The 16,663-nt window shown below is 42.0% G+C and overlaps 5 protein-coding genes across 8 annotated transcripts; 2 read left to right on the forward strand and 3 right to left on the reverse strand.

Moving 5' to 3' along the window:
• Positions 1-18: 18 nt before the first annotated feature.
• On the reverse strand, positions 19-5,084 carry LOC129595595 (uncharacterized). 2 transcript variants are annotated; one of them, XM_055492649.1, is made up of 5 exons: positions 4,685-5,084; positions 2,257-3,116; positions 1,683-1,963; positions 1,367-1,558; positions 19-985 (listed from the first exon to the last, which is right to left on the reverse strand). In XM_055492649.1, the coding sequence occupies exons 1-5, from the start codon at positions 4,993-4,995 to the stop codon at positions 347-349; spliced, it is 2,283 nt and encodes a 760-aa protein (XP_055348624.1). In that variant the 5' UTR covers positions 4,996-5,084; the 3' UTR covers positions 19-346. The 2 variants fall into 2 exon arrangements, with proteins under 2 accessions (XP_055348624.1, XP_055348625.1); XM_055492650.1 differs by having other exon boundaries at positions 4,690-4,839.
• A 104-nt stretch (positions 5,085-5,188) lies between these two features.
• On the forward strand, positions 5,189-9,275 carry LOC129595600 (AP-3 complex subunit mu-1-like). 2 transcript variants are annotated; one of them, XM_055492657.1, is made up of 5 exons: positions 5,189-5,403; positions 5,642-6,085; positions 6,625-6,780; positions 7,693-8,149; positions 8,854-9,275. In XM_055492657.1, the coding sequence occupies exons 2-5, from the start codon at positions 5,841-5,843 to the stop codon at positions 9,037-9,039; spliced, it is 1,044 nt and encodes a 347-aa protein (XP_055348632.1). In that variant the 5' UTR covers positions 5,189-5,403; positions 5,642-5,840; the 3' UTR covers positions 9,040-9,275. The 2 variants fall into 2 exon arrangements, with proteins under 2 accessions (XP_055348632.1, XP_055348631.1); XM_055492656.1 differs by lacking the exon at positions 5,189-5,403 and having other exon boundaries at positions 5,449-6,085.
• Positions 9,276-9,605: 330 nt separating this feature from the next.
• Positions 9,606-11,549, forward strand: LOC129595604 (uncharacterized). The gene is made up of 4 exons (XM_055492661.1): positions 9,606-9,741; positions 9,815-9,972; positions 10,312-10,585; positions 10,966-11,549. Exons 1-4 carry the CDS (start codon positions 9,711-9,713, stop codon positions 11,292-11,294), a joined length of 792 nt encoding a protein of 263 aa, XP_055348636.1. The 5' UTR covers positions 9,606-9,710; the 3' UTR covers positions 11,295-11,549.
• Positions 11,550-11,761: 212 nt separating this feature from the next.
• On the reverse strand, positions 11,762-14,294 carry LOC129595602 (uncharacterized). 2 transcript variants are annotated; one of them, XM_055492659.1, is made up of 9 exons: positions 14,169-14,294; positions 13,818-14,040; positions 13,637-13,752; positions 13,374-13,538; positions 13,154-13,288; positions 12,882-13,049; positions 12,703-12,809; positions 12,352-12,436; positions 11,762-12,278 (listed from the first exon to the last, which is right to left on the reverse strand). In XM_055492659.1, the coding sequence occupies exons 2-9, from the start codon at positions 13,994-13,996 to the stop codon at positions 12,253-12,255; spliced, it is 981 nt and encodes a 326-aa protein (XP_055348634.1). In that variant the 5' UTR covers positions 13,997-14,040; positions 14,169-14,294; the 3' UTR covers positions 11,762-12,252. The 2 variants fall into 2 exon arrangements, with proteins under 2 accessions (XP_055348634.1, XP_055348633.1); XM_055492658.1 differs by lacking the exon at positions 14,169-14,294 and having other exon boundaries at positions 13,818-14,162.
• A 211-nt stretch (positions 14,295-14,505) lies between these two features.
• On the reverse strand, positions 14,506-16,634 carry LOC129595625 (fibroblast growth factor receptor-like). The gene is made up of 8 exons (XM_055492684.1): positions 16,580-16,634; positions 16,180-16,513; positions 16,013-16,113; positions 15,834-15,936; positions 15,505-15,756; positions 15,050-15,342; positions 14,761-14,981; positions 14,506-14,674 (listed from the first exon to the last, which is right to left on the reverse strand). The coding sequence occupies exons 2-8, from the start codon at positions 16,397-16,399 to the stop codon at positions 14,506-14,508; spliced, it is 1,359 nt and encodes a 452-aa protein (XP_055348659.1). The 5' UTR covers positions 16,400-16,513; positions 16,580-16,634.
• Between the last annotated feature and the right edge of the window lie 29 nt (positions 16,635-16,663).

Consider the following 16,663-nt stretch of genomic DNA (forward strand, 5'->3'; position numbering starts at 1 on the left):
TTGGCCATAACACGATTTTTTATAGTTGTGACGCGCTTTGTAGGAGCGTTTGACCTTTCATCACTGTTGATTAAAATCAGTGAAAGGTTGCTGGCTTAGAAATGTCGTTAGTACGAGTTCGAACACTCTTTCAGCCGTATCATAATACAGGCACGATTATCGCAAGAGGCGATGTGTGCGACGAAGTAGCGTACATCTGTACATGCAAAATGCAAAAAAGAAAAATCTTGTCATGACCATCAAACAACGCCCTCAAGTAGATATGATGACATCATGCACAGCCACGCGTACTTCCGTTGTTTTTAAGTAGAGTAACCGCCAAAAGATACATTTCAAAATAATTCAGTTAAGCGTCGGTACTGCGGGGTGAAGGACTTCTCGCATCTCCCTCGTATTCAGTCGAGAACAGCTCCATGACACTGGGCGTCAACTCCAACTGACTCGCCGTGCTCTCCACTGGGGAACTGGCGGCCTGCCGGCTACTCCGCGGCCGCATCTCGGGTGACAGGCGCCCTACCGAGTACCGCACCGCACTCAACAGATTCGATCCCAACCGGCTCAACCGCGACGTCTCCTCAATCGGCTGCGGATCACTCTCCGAGTCCGACATCAGGCCATGCACCGGACGCCCTGTGTTAACCTCATTCGTTTCCAGTTGGGGCGTTGACGGGCGTTTGACGAAGGAGGCACGGATTTGCCGCTCAATGGGGCTCTTTCGCCGGTCGATCCAGAAGGTCTTGATGATCTGACCTTCTAGTTCCACTTCCTCTGCGGGATTGGGGAACACGGTGTAGAGAGCGTAGTTTGGATGGTCGGCCGATGTTGGCTCGGATTCGGACACGCCGCTGGAGATGGATTCGGATGAGCGCACGGGAAATAGTGCGCGTTTGGTGGATTCGGAGATGTGCACACGGCCGTGTTTCCCGGCGGCTTCGACACGCTCCACGATGGACAACGCGTCGCCCGCGACGCAGTACCGATGCATCTGCCGACGCAATAAAAAGTGACAGCTTTATTTTGCATGGTCAAACTGCACGGACAACTTCGTAGAGATAGTTCAGCGAATTTAAATAAAAACAATCAAACGAATTATAGCGCATAATGACAACCCAATAAAGCGGATAAGAAAATCGCAGCACAGCGGTAATTGTAATCAACGTAATTTCAGCTGAATAAAAAGTTATGAACTGCGGTTAACAACTCTTGTCAACGTATTCTTCTGTTGATAAAATAATGAATATTACTTATTCAGTATGTTTACAAATAGTCTGCTAAGACATCATCCATGAAAATGAATATTGTACATTATAATACATGTACATCATAGCATTGCAGTACTTTGAACGAGTATATGCAGTCAACTTACCCCTACACCAGCGACACCGGCAACTATACTTCCCGTATGCACCCCAATGCGAATCTGCACAACTTCATCGGGAATATGCGGAATGGGGAAATGTCGTATGAAATCGCGAATAGACAGGGAACAGTTGACCATTTCCATGGCGTGTTCCATGGGCGAATTGAAATCATCCTGATTCGTTGCCCCCGCGATAATCTACCATTAATAACAAAATCGTTAATAATAACAAATTAATAATTAGACAGAAGAAATAAATTAAAACGGCAAGATTTTGTTGGTGTTATTTGAATTATGATTATTGTTCAAGTAGCTTACACACACAGTATGCATCGCCGATGGTTTCCAGTTTCCACACTCGGTACGAATTCAGGATGTCGTCAAAACCGGTGTACAATTCCGTCAGCATGACCACAATTTCCTCCGGTGTACTGCGACTGGACAATGCGGTGAAACCCTGCACATCGCTGAAGTACAGGCTCACGGATTCGTGGTACGTTGGGCGGACGAATTTGCGGAATTTTAGCTCGTCGGCCACTTTTCGCGGGAGCATCGAGTGCAGCACCATGTTCGTCTTCCGGCGCTCCATACGGAGATCCAGCGCTGTGTACAGGTACAGAACATACATAAGTGACCTTTATCAGTTATCGTTTGTTCGATTCAATGTACAGTTTATTCTGTTTTACGTATTCTGCGTCATAAACGTATAACGTAATAACAATTACAGTTACATGTCATCAGTGACCTTCATCCTAATTAGCTATGGATTTTGTGTACAGTGCCCTTAGATATATGTAAGTGACCTTAATTTTATGTTATGTAAGTGCCTTCCGTTAAATTTATTTTGTGGACGTAACATTCAAAGAAATATCCATTTTTTTTAACTATACGCTCACTTTTATTCTTGTGTTCTGTCGCGATATCTTTGACTTCCATGACGAAATGCGACACAAACGTCCGAATGGCGAACATATTCAGCAGTCCACCGGCAATCGTCAGCATGATGGTAATCCCTGACCATGCGCATTTACTGTACGCCGATGCCTCCATCTCATTCAGGATCCGCAAAGTCTCCTCAGAATTCTCCTTCATAAACCCTTCCACCAACTCCATATACTTCCCGTTCTCCACGAAATACTTGGCTCCAGCAGCAACATTAACATTCAGCGGCTTTTCTGCCGGTAGATAAATATTCTGCAGCATGGTGTCAATATTCCCCAGAAAGGTCAAATCTACCGCGTTCATCGTAGTCTGTACATCGCGGATGAACTTTCTAAACTCCGGTGCCATATAGAACGCACTCCCGTACAGAATCGTCTCCTCCGACACGGCGCCGACGAAATCCGCCCACAAATTCCGTTTCGGTTCCAGAGTGGTGGCGTTCCCGTAGTACAAGAACAGGGCGCCTAATATGCGTTTGTGATTGAGCATCCGGTGGAACATGAAGGCGATGTCGGTGTCCAGATAGTTGGGCCACACCGGTAGATCCGCATGGGCGGTGTACGTCGCCTGGATCTGCGCGTAGAAATCAGCGAGGAGAGAGACATACCACGCCCATTTGGTAAGGATGCCGGCAAGGGTTGGGGACGGGTCTCGCGTGCGGTGGGTGGCGAGCAAGAAGAGGAATTCATCGAGGGATTCGTACGTGAAGGTGCGGTGTGGAGGGAAACGGATGTCCGACCAAATCAGTGGGAGTTGCTGTAATTCGGTGTCGGTGGCATTGTACGCAGCGAGTTTGGGGCTGAGAGTGGCGTTGCTATCGTGGAAACAAAAAAGAACTTTCAAGAAAAGGTCCTACTTTCTTCAGAATTTATCTAATCTGCGAAATGTAGGTTGTATATAATATGTATTGTATATACAACATACATTGCATGATTTGCATGTACAAAGTGATATTATCACTTGTACACGTCAAAGGGATAACAGTACTAGTGATTCTCAATATTTTCCAAAATATTATTTTAATTTTTCTGCATACAATTCACAGAGCATAAACGTTCTAACAATAATGTTTGTAAAATCTGAAACAAAAAACAGTTAAAACTTTCGTGGAAGACCTATACGGGTGAAGTTGTGAACTGATGTTCCATAATTCAGATAAAACGTAGAATTTAAAGACTCAAAATTGTCCTGCGTTTCGGTTTTTTACTGATAAAGCGGAAAAAATAAAGCATTATGACGGTCTCACTGTATACTTATAATTGTATATAATTATGAAAAACTACACTAAAAAGAGTGGCATTTTTCTACACTCTGCATTAAAAGTGGGCGCAAATTTTCGAATAATTCCACCTGAAACAAAATTGATAGCCATTTCTCTGCAATTGTTCGTAATTTTGCCACGGTTATAGTATTACGGCGATATTACAGTTTACAGAGTAGGAACACTGCCAAACAGCTACCAGTTTCTGTATCACCAGCGGGATACTTTTATCTGCTTATACAATTTAATGTGAGCACAGTTACTCTTTGACAAAATATCATGTGGTTTAAATTTAGCCTTAAATGTTGCTTTTAATTGATTATTCGGTTTATTACGTGCTAAGAGTGGAGACCTTTTTTTGCTGCCACCCTAATGCAAATTAGTGTATATAACTTGTCTTAGGGCTGTCGAAAACTATTTGGAAAATATATGAAAGATCTATATAGGAAATCATTCTAAATCAGTTAGAAAAAGTTCCATTGTGAGGATTTTTTTATGAGACCGCACCATGGTACGCGGTAACAACTTGTACTTACCATTAGTACCGTAAACGGTAAAGCAATATGTATCTATCATAACTGCATCAGTTGTTAAAGAAAATACCATTTTTTATTGTCGATAGCCCTTCAAGTTTGTCAATTCTGGCTGTTTGCAGTGTTCTGAAGTTAGCGGTTGACTGTTGCAACTTGCAATTGCAACCTGTAAACTTTGCTTGAATTATGGTAAATTTGATTCCTTCAGTTGTTCGCCGCAATAATCTTGCGTCGCTCACCGTAAAGAAAACGGCGAACGCGGCGCAGCGATCGGGATTAAGAATGAATAAATTTATATAACGCATTGTACCTCTTGACTGTCCTTCTGGTTTTTGCTAGTTTGAGTATACCGTACCATAAAATATTACTATTTTTTATTTCAGTTTCGCATCATAAGCGAATGTGGACTTATTATTAGATGTATAAGCCGGAAGCCCCCGAAATTTGCTTAATTATTTGCTCAAAAACTTTGGAACAGGTTTTTTATTTAGACCTGTTCACATCAGCTATAATTAATTAACAACAATAAAACATAAAATACAAGGGAAAAAATATTTTACACTGCCGTGAAAGCAATACTTAGCGCACCTTACATTGGCAATAAGGTCATAAACCGCCGCGCCTGCTTCTGTGTTGAGCTTGAACGCCACTCGGGCGATCTGTGTGTTCTTGTGAATTACTTCGTTCAGGCGACTGTAATCCCGCACGGTGTTTAATCCGATTACCAGGTGGCTGATAGCCCAGGCAAACAGGATACATGATGGGACGAATACCACGAGAAAAGCTAAGGTTTTACGATAGGGTCGTTTGGCTCTTTGCTCACGCACAAATTCGTTAAATTCATAGTTGATTACCACACCGGCGCCGAAGCTGTAAATAGCCCGCAATACATGGTCCATCTGTGCGTGTTGTAAAACTAAAGCTAAAAATCAAAGAACCCAGGATGCTTGCAGTAATTCCTAAAAAAACAATTACAGAAAGCTCGTTTTATTTGTTGGGTGCAATAAGGAGTTTCTTAGCAATGCAGCAATAAGGGACATAATAAACTGTGTTCGATTGTAGTATGGTGGCACAATGCTGGAGCCCTAACGTGCTGCACTAAAATAAAATGGCTGGTATGGCCAGTTTCTTGTTGGGACAGTGTACGCCATAAATTTTTTACGGGGAAGCTGCAGCATCCGCGCTATTTAATTGCTGCCTTAGACCCATCTCAAGCGTTCCCGGTACGTTCCTGCACTCGTTATATGGAGATTACAGGGATGGGGTGTCGACAACCGCATATGGCATTGGTAATCCGGAACACTTAGGTATCAGAAAGAATCTACTCGTAGTGTAAAACATTTAAAAACAAGTCGAAATGTTTTTGAAATTTTTCTAAAGATAAAAAAACAGAAACACTAGAAACGCAACCATATTTAAAAGTTTCTGAAAAGTTTTAAGTTGAAAATTTTTATTCTGTTGTTACGTGTTCTGATCCGTCTGCATGCTGCCAAACTGTCAGTAAATAACGCCAGATGCCAGTTATTTTTGCAAAATGTTGCACAGCTTCTTCATTGTCAACGCATCAGGCGACATTTTCCTGGAGAAGCACTGGAAATCGGTGATCCACCGCAGTATCTGCGAGTATTTCTTCGAAGCGCAGAAGAAATACCGCAAACCCGAAGAGATCCCGCCTGTGTTGCAGACGCCCCACCACTACCTAATCATCATCTATCGGTCCAATCTGTTCTTCATCGGGGTGGTGATGAAGGAATGCCCGCCGCTCTTCGTCACCGAGCTGCTGCACCGCATTGTCGACGTGTTCGAGGACTACTTCGGGGACAGTAAGGAGGCGACGATTAAGGAGCATTTCGTCGTGGTGTACGAGCTGCTGGATGAGATGCTGGATAATGGGTACCCCCTGGCGACGGAGAGCAACATCCTCAAGGAGCTCATCAAACCCCCCACGTTCTTGCGCGCCCTGGCCAACACGATGACGGGGAACACCAAGTGAGTGGCTTGTATATTTTTGAATGCAGTTTTAAAGGCAATAGGGGATGAGGGATCCGCAACCGTAAATACGATCGATCAGCGAATGTGTTGGTATAATTTCGTGAACTCGCCAGTTCAGTGCGTTTTGGTTTTTTTAGTTACCTGTAGAATATAATAATTTATTTTCTTTTATTTTTATGCAAATTTTAAATAACTGGAATTTTGGCAAAAATTTTTTGTCCATAGATTTCAGATTAACAAATTAACTATGCAGTATGGGCTCGTTAAAGCGGTGAAAACTTAATGCGAACTGGAAGGTGGACCGGAAAGTATGCCATTGCGAACGATCGTAGTGTGGTGAATACGTGTGTAGATACTTCACCTTGGCTTAGCTACATAAAGTTTAGAGTAGCAAATACAGTTTGAAATATTTAGACATTTGTGATCGAATTATGCAGGATTTTTTTCGGCCGGATTGATTTCAGCGGGATTTGTTCGTTCATTCACAAATGATTTTTAGTGGCGAAATGTGCTGAGTAGGTATTTCGGTTTTGCAGTGTGGCCCAGACATTACCAACCGGACAGTTGTCCAATGTTCCCTGGCGGCGTGCTGGTGTGAAATACACGAACAACGAAGCTTATTTCGATCTCATCGAGGAAATCGATGCCATTGTGGACAAATCCGGCAGTATTGTTAGTGCGGAAATCCAAGGGTAAGCTATGTGCATGAGAATTTGTCCAAAAGATTTTATAACAGTTAAACACACTTTCATAAAAATTAGAGCTCGAAGTGCGACCAGGAGTAAGTAAATCTTTTTCAAATGGAATTTTAGTGCAGACTTATAAAAAATAATAAAGGTGACCACTCCGTACACACCCTTTCACTCCGTACACAACCTTTTGCACTCCCTTTCATTCCGTGCACAACCTTTTTGCGCTACCTTTCATTCCGTACACAACCTTTTAATTTTTTTATTTTTTCACAGCAGAGTTACTCTATTTCTAGAATAAATAAAACGCGCAATCTTGACCGTTTTTTTTTATTTTGAACAGCAACGTTTTTATCCCTAATCTCCGCAAGACCTGCTCCGTAACACTTGTTTATTCAGTCTTAGCTTGCTACGTGAGTTATTTGCCGACGCTGTCATACACCAGGACGTCTTCGTCGGAGCGGTCCCATGATGTTGCAAAAAAGTAGCAATATTTTTTTTGTAGTTTTGCTTTTTTGTAGTAATATAGATTACAAGTATTTAAGTATAATATATATAAATATATATAAGAGTTTGGTAGTGCACCGAGTGAATGGTAGTGCACAAAAAGGTTGTGCACGGAATGAAAGGGAGTGCAAAAGGTGGTGTACGGAGTGAAAGGGTGCGAAAGGGTGTGTACGGAGTGGTCACCAATAATAAATTATCTTGATCATTTTCACTTTGTTATTTAATTTTGATCTCAGAATCACTGACGGTTGGCAACTTAAATCAGACTTAGAAGTGCGATTAGTGTGATAATAATATCAAAAAAATATGGCATTGATGGACAGTAAAGGATTTTTAGTGAGGAAAAATTTATTGTAGGATTTTTAGTGATGAAAATGCTGAACCTAAATTTATTTATTTATTTTACAGGTACATTGACTGTGTGATGAAACTGAGCGGTATGCCCGATCTCTCGCTGACCTTCGTCAACGCCCGCATCTTCGACGACGTCAGCTTCCACCCGTGCGTCCGCTTCAAGCGCTGGGACTCGGACCGGATGTTGTCGTTTGTGCCGCCCGACGGCCACTTTCGGCTCATGTCGTACCACGTGGGCTCCTCCAGTCTGGTGCCCATCCCCCTCTACATCCGCCACAATATCCACTTCAAGCAGGGCAGCAACGGCAAGCTGGACATCACCGTGGGCAGTAAGCAGTCCATGGGACGCCCGGTGGAGGATGTCAAAGTGGACATTCCCATGCCCAAGACCTGCATCAACTGCTCGCTGACGCCCAATCAGGGCAAGTTCACCTACGATACCGTGACGAAGGTCGGGACGTGGGACGTCGGGAAGATTGATCCGCAGAAGCTGCCTAATATACGGGGAACGGTAAGATGTCTCCGTAAACTGAGTGGAACATTAGAATTAACTGCGATTGTTCGTCACATTCGCTTTGACAAAAATTGAATGAAGCTAATGAAGGACGATAATTTCGTTGCAACTTTTTATTTGGGTGTATCATACAGTCATTATTAAAACGGTTTGTAGCGCGAGAAAAACTCCATTTTTCTTGCCGTTATGTAGTAAACTTTTTGTTGACCTTTTGGGTTTAGAATATAAAAATAATTTAAAAATTTGAAAACAGCTGAAATAACAACGTAATTATTTCCTGAGATGTGAGTTGGTACGTTTCTGCCTGTTTGCTGTGTGACCTTGCGGAAAAAATAATGCGATTTCCTTGCGGATGATCCTTGTTTCTTTATAACCATTTCACGAACATCAACAGTCAACAGTAGTTCACAAAAATCTCGACTTTCATCAGTCATTAATAAGTTGAGCCAACCTTGTGCAGTTTGAAGAAAATCTCCCCGTAAATGGGAGATGACAATTCCCTGCATTAGTACGTCAAAGTACTCTGTATCCTGTGGTTCCGTAATTATTACCTCGCATAGCGTAGCTGGATATCAGGAAACAATCGTAGTGCAGTGGGTCATGATAAGGTGTAGCGGCTTTCTCGACATGGATATCTTGTGGAAGTTATGTGATGTGGTTTCCACTGGTTAACAAGCTTCTGTAATGATTTATTTTTGTAGATCCAGCTGACCAGCGGCTCCGACACACCGGAAGCCAATCCGACGCTGAGTGTGCGCTTCAAAGTGGAGCAGGTTGCCATGTCGGGACTGCGCGTTAACCGGTTGGATATCTTCGGGGAAAAGTACAAGCCGTTCAAAGGCGTTAAATATATGACGAAAGCCGGTTTATTCCAAGTTCGAACGTGAAATCTTTTTTTAAATGGATTATTTAATTTCTAATCAGAAAACCAACGGATTAATTTTTAATGGTCGGGTTGTGGACGTGTAGTTAATTTTTGACTCTGTTCTGTTGTTTTTAATGGGATATGTGTTGTAGTCTCGTGAACATTCCACTGCAGAATGTCGATAATGTTGTGACTCGCATTGTGGATGATAAAGCGGTTTAATTTATTGATCTTAAAGAAGAATATGAAAATTTTGGATTGATCGTGATTTGATGGCTATGATTGACATCTCCACTCGTGTACGCTTTCGTCAGAATTAAAGTACACCTTAAGAAATGGTTATGAAGCAGATGTACATGATTATTTAACGGCTAAAGTACAGTATCAAAGCAGCTTGGAAAATCCTGCTTAAGCGGTTAGTGCTGAGTTTTCCGCTTCGAGGTCATTCTGCGGTGTGGCTAATTAACCAACAAAACACAAGAAAATGTTTCGATTAAAAACAATCGCAGGATTCGGTGATTGCTTGGCGCCCGAGGGCGCAAATCTTGAAGACGCCACCGATACCTTGTTTGTTTTATTACTGAAGACTGAAAAGCATAAAATTTGCTGCCTCACAAGAATTTCGTCCGATAGATTTTCGTTGAAGTGCATTTTGACTTTTGTTCCAACATCCAGTTTCCAACTGCCATCAAAATGAGAATTTTTCTGGTTGTGACCTTTATCGGTAGGTGGGATTTCAAAAGGGAAATTATTTGCCAAAATACGTACACATGGCAGCTATTTTGGGTTTTATTCAGCTTCAGCATTAGTACCCTTTACTGCGAGCCAGGCGTATGGCAACAGCAACAACAATGGCGACAATACCGGCACAACAACAACGCCAGCCTCTGGGGCGTGTCTGCCGGTGCCCAATGTGATTTCTCCACAACCTGCATTTAACATCAACGTTAGCCAGGTGCGAGATAATAAATAAGTCACAGTCTATAAAAACGTAAGAAAATTTTATTAAGCACTTAATATTATTTAATAATATATTAAGTGCTTAATATTATTTATTAAGCACTTAATATATTAAGCACGCTTATTTTATTAAGCACTTATTAAGACTTATTAATAAGTGCATATTATAGGTAAGCGCTAAAAATATCAAAATATAAAAATGTATATATAAACTCACATGGAATTATGAATATAAACCTAACATAAAAATCATTGCTTATCGCATGATTTTTCATTAGAGTGGCTTGTTTTATTAAGTATGTACTTACCGTAATTTTCTTTAACGCCTACGCAGCTGATGACCGGCAAGCCGTGGTATTCTTATATTTTATACGGTAACCCCGATAAAGCACCCATTACCATGACGAACGTGATCAATTATTACGACTCACTGGGTCGCAGCAGTGAACCAACACGGAACGTGGCCGCGGAAGTGGTCATCCAGGAGAAGGTGTGGTCGGAGGGTGGAGCGTGTCATGATGCGTTGGAGATATCCTGGTTCACCGTGGACGGACGCCAGACGGGACCTTATTTTGTCGTCGCGCCCAACAACACGCTAATCGCTAACAGTAATTTTCAGTAAATAAGTGTTGATTTTAATTTAACAAAGAAACAAGTAGTTATTATTGTTATAAAATTAAACATCGAAATTTATCCTTCAGCAAACAACAGTGTATTTCAGTTTCGCTAAAATTTATTTAAGTATAAATTAATGTTAAATACGGTTAACTTTAATTACAACAACTGTGTTGTTTAAATAGTTTACTTTGTAGTTGGTATCTATTAAGCTATTATCTGTTAAGCTACAATCGATTAACAATTTATTTCAGTTCACATACAGCTGCATGGTAATTATCAATCTTAATTACGATTAACGGTATGTATTTGCGATTTTTGATATTAGTTAAATTTATAATTGATTCGCAAGTAATATTCAATGATTGCATAGGCTTCGATGATTCCATTCTGTGGGCTACGGATGGGAGTACGTACGCACTGTTCCACAACTGCGACCAGCGCAATCCGGATACCGGCAACTGCAAGAGCACCTACATTTTCGTGCACTCCACCATCAAGCCGAACACGATGACCGACAGTCAGAAGCAGACCATCGCCACCGCGGTCAACAACGCACTGAAGCCCTACTGCATCACCGTAAACGATTTCCAGACGTACACATGGAACGATGCGCTGGGGGTGTGTCCACAAGCGGTCCGCGAAAACCATCCGGACTGCTTTAAAACAATTGTCAACGCGTACCGGCTCCTTCTCGAGTGAAGCTTTTAATTTATAACTGTTATGATGTCATTTGTATGATGTCATCGGGAATGCCTTCACGCCCATAGGCGTGTTCTTCCCATGCTTTTTTGATTGCATAAGCAGGTTGTTTATGTTTGCTATCTTTTTTAAAGCCTTTGATTTTGGCATTTGCCGCCAATGTAAGCGCGATGTCATCGCGAGTTTTAAGAGCTGCTTTTTAATTGAGAGTTTTGAGTCGAGAGAGTCACCAATAAATTAAAGTCCATCGCAGTACACACTGCAAGAGTCTGTTTCCCCTTGTAACATAACTTGTACGTACGTACACGTAATTGGGTGATGTAATTAACGTGCAACCCTTGCAATAAATAGGCAGTTTGTGTGGCTCTGTTTTTCTGATATAAAAAAATTGTTGCTTGTTATCGTTAAATTGTTCTAACGAAAACTTAAATCGATTTTTTATTCTTCGCATATTTTTAGCACGGAAGTAGTGTATCGTTATTTATTTAATTCTTGCGCTATCATCCACAACAAAACACCGGGCATTAAAAAACCAAAATTATAAATTTGTCTGCACCACAGAACACAGCAAAAAAAGGGGCAATGCGGAACAATTCTGAGATACATGGATTGATCTAGTAAAAGTACCGGCTCGTTGCAGACACACAACTGCACTACTGACGAACACCCGCGTCCGAGTCGTTGCAACCGGTTTTTCGGACAAAGACACCGGTGTATAATATATTTTTGTTGAAATTATATCGCCCCTGGTAATCACTGTCTTGATAAGATAAATAATGAATTAACGCAATAATTTCTAACTTCTTTTTATTGTTATATTAAAATCAACGCGTCAAGCTGCAACGATCCCATCTTTAGTTTGCAGTTCCGGATGCGTGCACGTGCAGTATATTGTAATATAAGCTACCAATAATCTCCTTTCGATGCCGGTTCTCCGCTTTGTTTGAATTGTTTCTTGTTAGTCGGCAATAAAAGGCCGTTCTTCTACAATAACAACAGAAGTTAGAGATTACTTAATCAGGCCTGAGAACAGGACCAATTTAATTGTATACCGCACCCACTACATCGTCCCAACGGTTGTACGACACAGCATCGGATGGATCGAAGAACGAATGTGATCGCTGTTTTCGCTCTTTAATCCGCTGCAATTTTAAATTTAGCACTTATCCACGATGAACGTACATATTATTTTTATATTTGTTTGTCACTTTTTACTTTAAAAAAGCAAATAATCAATAAATGTGAGTATTATCCATGTGCATGAGCATCTCGTCGTTTTCTTTGTGTTTTACTCGGTATATGCTTATTTTTAGGCGCTGTATACATTTTATATAAAAATTGATACGAATACGTATCTGCATAAATATAGATATGGAGTGTATTGTACTGTAAGTGCTATAACACTAACCGTCGATCGCTTCCGTCTGCCGATAACAAACATGGCGCACAATGCAATCAATCCCAACTGGAGAATAATTCCAATACTGATCAACACCATTATTCCTATCGACAGACCTAGAAATTACATGCAGAATCTTTGTAGAGTATTAATGGACAACGGTTATAAAATGCTTGTGCATGACGTACCGTTATCGGCCGGCGGCCCAAAGTGTGATGGCGAAGACGTGCGGATGATGTTCTGTGGAGTTGTCGGATTGCGCGTGGAGTGAGGTGATACAGTACTCGAAACATCTGTACGCGAAGTGGATGGAGCTGAAGTCACCAGTTCTCTGGTTGTGGTAGTCGCTAGACTCGCTGCATTAAATAGAAAAAAATTGTTCTGGACACATGGACCTCGTTGGAGAATGCACTGAATTCATATAGTACTCGTTGACCGATAAAGTAGTGATTGTGTGTACATTGTGTGGTGCTGGTTTGTATCGGAGTTGGCGCATTAGTTGTGTTTGCGAATGTCGTCGTATCAGTTGTAGCATCCTGCACACTACTGGTCACTGCGGCTATTACAGGAACGCCGGAAGTTTTAGGGACGAAATCTGGAAGAAAACAAACATACGCTGACCTTAATTTAAATTTTTTTGTTTATAAAAGGTGAATCGCGGGAACGATAGGTATACGTACTCTGCAACAAGGTCTTGTTTAAGTTATCGAGATAGTCCTTGTTAATGAAGGCAGCAACAACGGTGGTGTCGTTAGGACGGTAAATCTGACCTTTATACGAGCCGCACTTCATCAGATTGTCGGCGAACAATTTTGCGGCTCCATTTGCTCTTGTTATGTTGGATTCTGATAATTTATGACAAGAAGATTTTTGGAATAACCGAGTAAAAGTTAGACTTTTGCATGCAAAATACACTTGTGACAATCTTCTATCGCGCTTGTACCATTTTCGGTTACGACAGCCAGAGAAAGCGCTCGAGTACTATCCACACTCTTGGTCACATTGGTAATGTTCTCCCAATTTGTCACGTCGAAAACTTTGTCTTCCCAGAGAATAAAGCTGCAATTTATCAAAATTCAGTGGGCAGAGCGCCAGATGTTTTTAAGAATTTATCAATGACCTACTTGAATCCTCGTTTAAACTCCGTCTGGTCCGCGAGAAGTCGAGGTGGGGTAATTATGGTCTTTACTAGCGGTAACAGAAGGGCCACGCTCAATAAGCCATGCAGTGGATGCGTGGTATTCTGCAGCGGCCATTCGTCCAATGGGCGGATTTGTACACCGGAACAGCTTTCCATCGACATCTTGTGCAACGGTACTTTCCTTTCTTGCACAAGCAATTCCTTTCCTAAATTTAAACGTTTATCCCAGATCGATCAGTTTGAGTGTGGTGCAATTTTAACACAGCATTTAGCTAATTTTAGTTGTGTCCAAAACAAGCATCTACAGTCTTTCATTTAGCGCGCTAGAACCTACCACATGAATATGATGATGATATCACGGTATGATCATGCAAGGAAATGACGCTCGATACACTGCCTAAGCTATCTTAATCAGCACACCCTATCGCTTTCATGAACACTTCACAACCGGCATTCCAATTTGTGGATACGGAAAACACGAGCAAGCGTTCAGCCTTTTTTTATCAAGATTGACTGTGCGCCCTTAGGCACACACTGTGAGCGAGTTAATTTAAATTATCATCACGAAAATATCAGCGCAACACAAACAGCAACCGGAATCACGAAAACTAAGGAAAATGCGCGGCAACCACAGCGCCGGGTTCGGTTATTTGTGATCTACGCTAAACGATCTAGCATATTTCTGACTGCGACATTGCGATTTGAAAATCATCGGCATCGAAGACCACGTAACGGTACAGGGCTTCACTGGAGGCCAAATGCCGCAGCTGTTCGGCAAGAAGATCGAAGGAGGTTCGCTTCAGAATATCCGCTTCCCAACATTGAAGCATTAGGTCATACCTGAAAATCTGAAATTAAGGACCACCGACTTCACGAAATACTCTTCGCGTAGAATACCAGATTAGCTAGACGGTTTAATAGCGTACAAGTGATCGGGGCAGGGTGGTGGTTGTTGTAGGCGATTTCCGTTTTGCAAGTATGAGATCAACTTCACAACGTCGGTCTTTTCCATGACCTCTTTGTACGGCATTTCGCACCAGGTATAAATCTCCCAGAGCACCACACCGAAGGACCACACATCACTAGCCATGCTGAAATCACCCGAGAGCAATGATTCCAACGCCATCCATTCGACCGGCAAACGCACCTGTTGGAATATTACACACTGACTTGGCTGAACGTTTGCAGCATGTAACGAATTTGGTTTGGTTCTACTTGTTTAGTTTCTTTGTACTGTGGTCCATCTTTAGCCATCCCGAAATCCGCAATCTTCAAAATCTTCATATCATTGATCAGGATATTTCGTGCCGCAAGGTCTCGATGGATAATGTTCCGTGATGCCAGGTGTTGCATGCCGCTACAAATCTGGCAAGCGAAATTGACGAATTCCCTGGTTTCCCATTTCAGGTCTGCAGGTTTGTCTGCGCTTGTCATCGTTGTCCATTTGTCGCGTAAATACTTATCCAATGAACCATGGTGGCAATATTCGATGACCAATCGTAATTCACCTGCAAAACGCGATACTGGTCTGGAAACCTCGAAATCGCTGCACAAACTTCCGACGAGTCAAAATTTTATAGCATCAAACCAAAAGAAGGCAATCTCTCATGGTGCAAAATATCAATCAGTCAGTACAATGCTCGCTCAAAAAGTCTTCATCGAATACTTACCATCTGTAATTATTTTCATAATAGCAATTATATTGGGGTGCGCTGCAGCTTTTGCCAGCATTTTTATTTCATCCAGCAGTTGTTTTTCACTAGTTTTCGAGCGCAGAAGCAGTCGCTTAACCGCGACATCAATTGCTGACGAATGTGTGCCAACTTCTACGTCATTTTCTCCTTCTGAACGAACAGATCGGTCTAAGAGCAAGACTCCTTTAAACACCAGTCCGTAATATCCTTGCCCAAGTATTGTGGGTTCTGTAAGCAGGAAGATCGCCTTTGTCACCGAAATCCATCGAATATTAATGTTATATTTGTACCCTAGAGCTATTTACCGATTTTCAGCTCGCACTCGTGAATACGATACTGGTCATACTGCGACCCCAGCGTTTTGCGAATTACTTTGGTCATTAGCCGGTTATTGTATATGCGGTTTCTCTGCAAACAAATCATGGGCAGTTGCAACTGTTGTCCTAAACATGCTAATTACGTATAAGCATAATTATACGAGTACGTATTTGTTACGTCGTATCCACCAGACGGCGACAGCGGCACCGAGTACACTCGCTGCTAATAACGACGCAACAACAAACCATGGCCATGGTTCTGGAACAACTGTATAAAAAAAAACTGATGATTATGAGAGCCCTCGGTTAGAAGTTGTAAAACTTGCTATTTGACCTGTGATACACCGGCACCTCAGCGTCAGTGACAGGTATGAAAAATCCGAAAAGTTGTAATCATTTGTTGTCGCATTGACGAGATGGGTGCTGCCGTCAAAATCATCATGCTCCAACGTACACCATGGGCGTAACCTGATAGAGCCAATGGCAGGCATGGACTGCGTATGAATAAACCGACGAAACTGGTCATAGTCATCACTGTCATCCAGCAGGTTCATTGCGACACCGGTAAAGTTGGGTTGTGAGAACACCGTAGCGCATGCATGATATAACTGTGCTGTCAGTGTGAATCCACGGTTGGTGGTATTCCGTACTGACCGAAAGATCACTGTCTGCAGAACACATCAGCTTTATATTTGTCGTTGTTGGTTTATGAAAAAAATAGTTTATTTACTGACAGTATGCGAACTTTCTAACAGCAGCACTCGGGGAATTCGTCGGTTATTCTCCGTGTTGTTTAGGCAAATACGGTCGTGACGCAG

The sequence above is a fragment of the Paramacrobiotus metropolitanus genome, unplaced genomic scaffold (assembly GCF_019649055.1).
Source record: "Paramacrobiotus metropolitanus isolate TYO unplaced genomic scaffold, Prichtersi_v1.0 Parri_scaffold0000080, whole genome shotgun sequence".
Classification (NCBI taxonomy): Eukaryota; Metazoa; Tardigrada; class Eutardigrada; order Parachela; family Macrobiotidae; genus Paramacrobiotus; species Paramacrobiotus metropolitanus.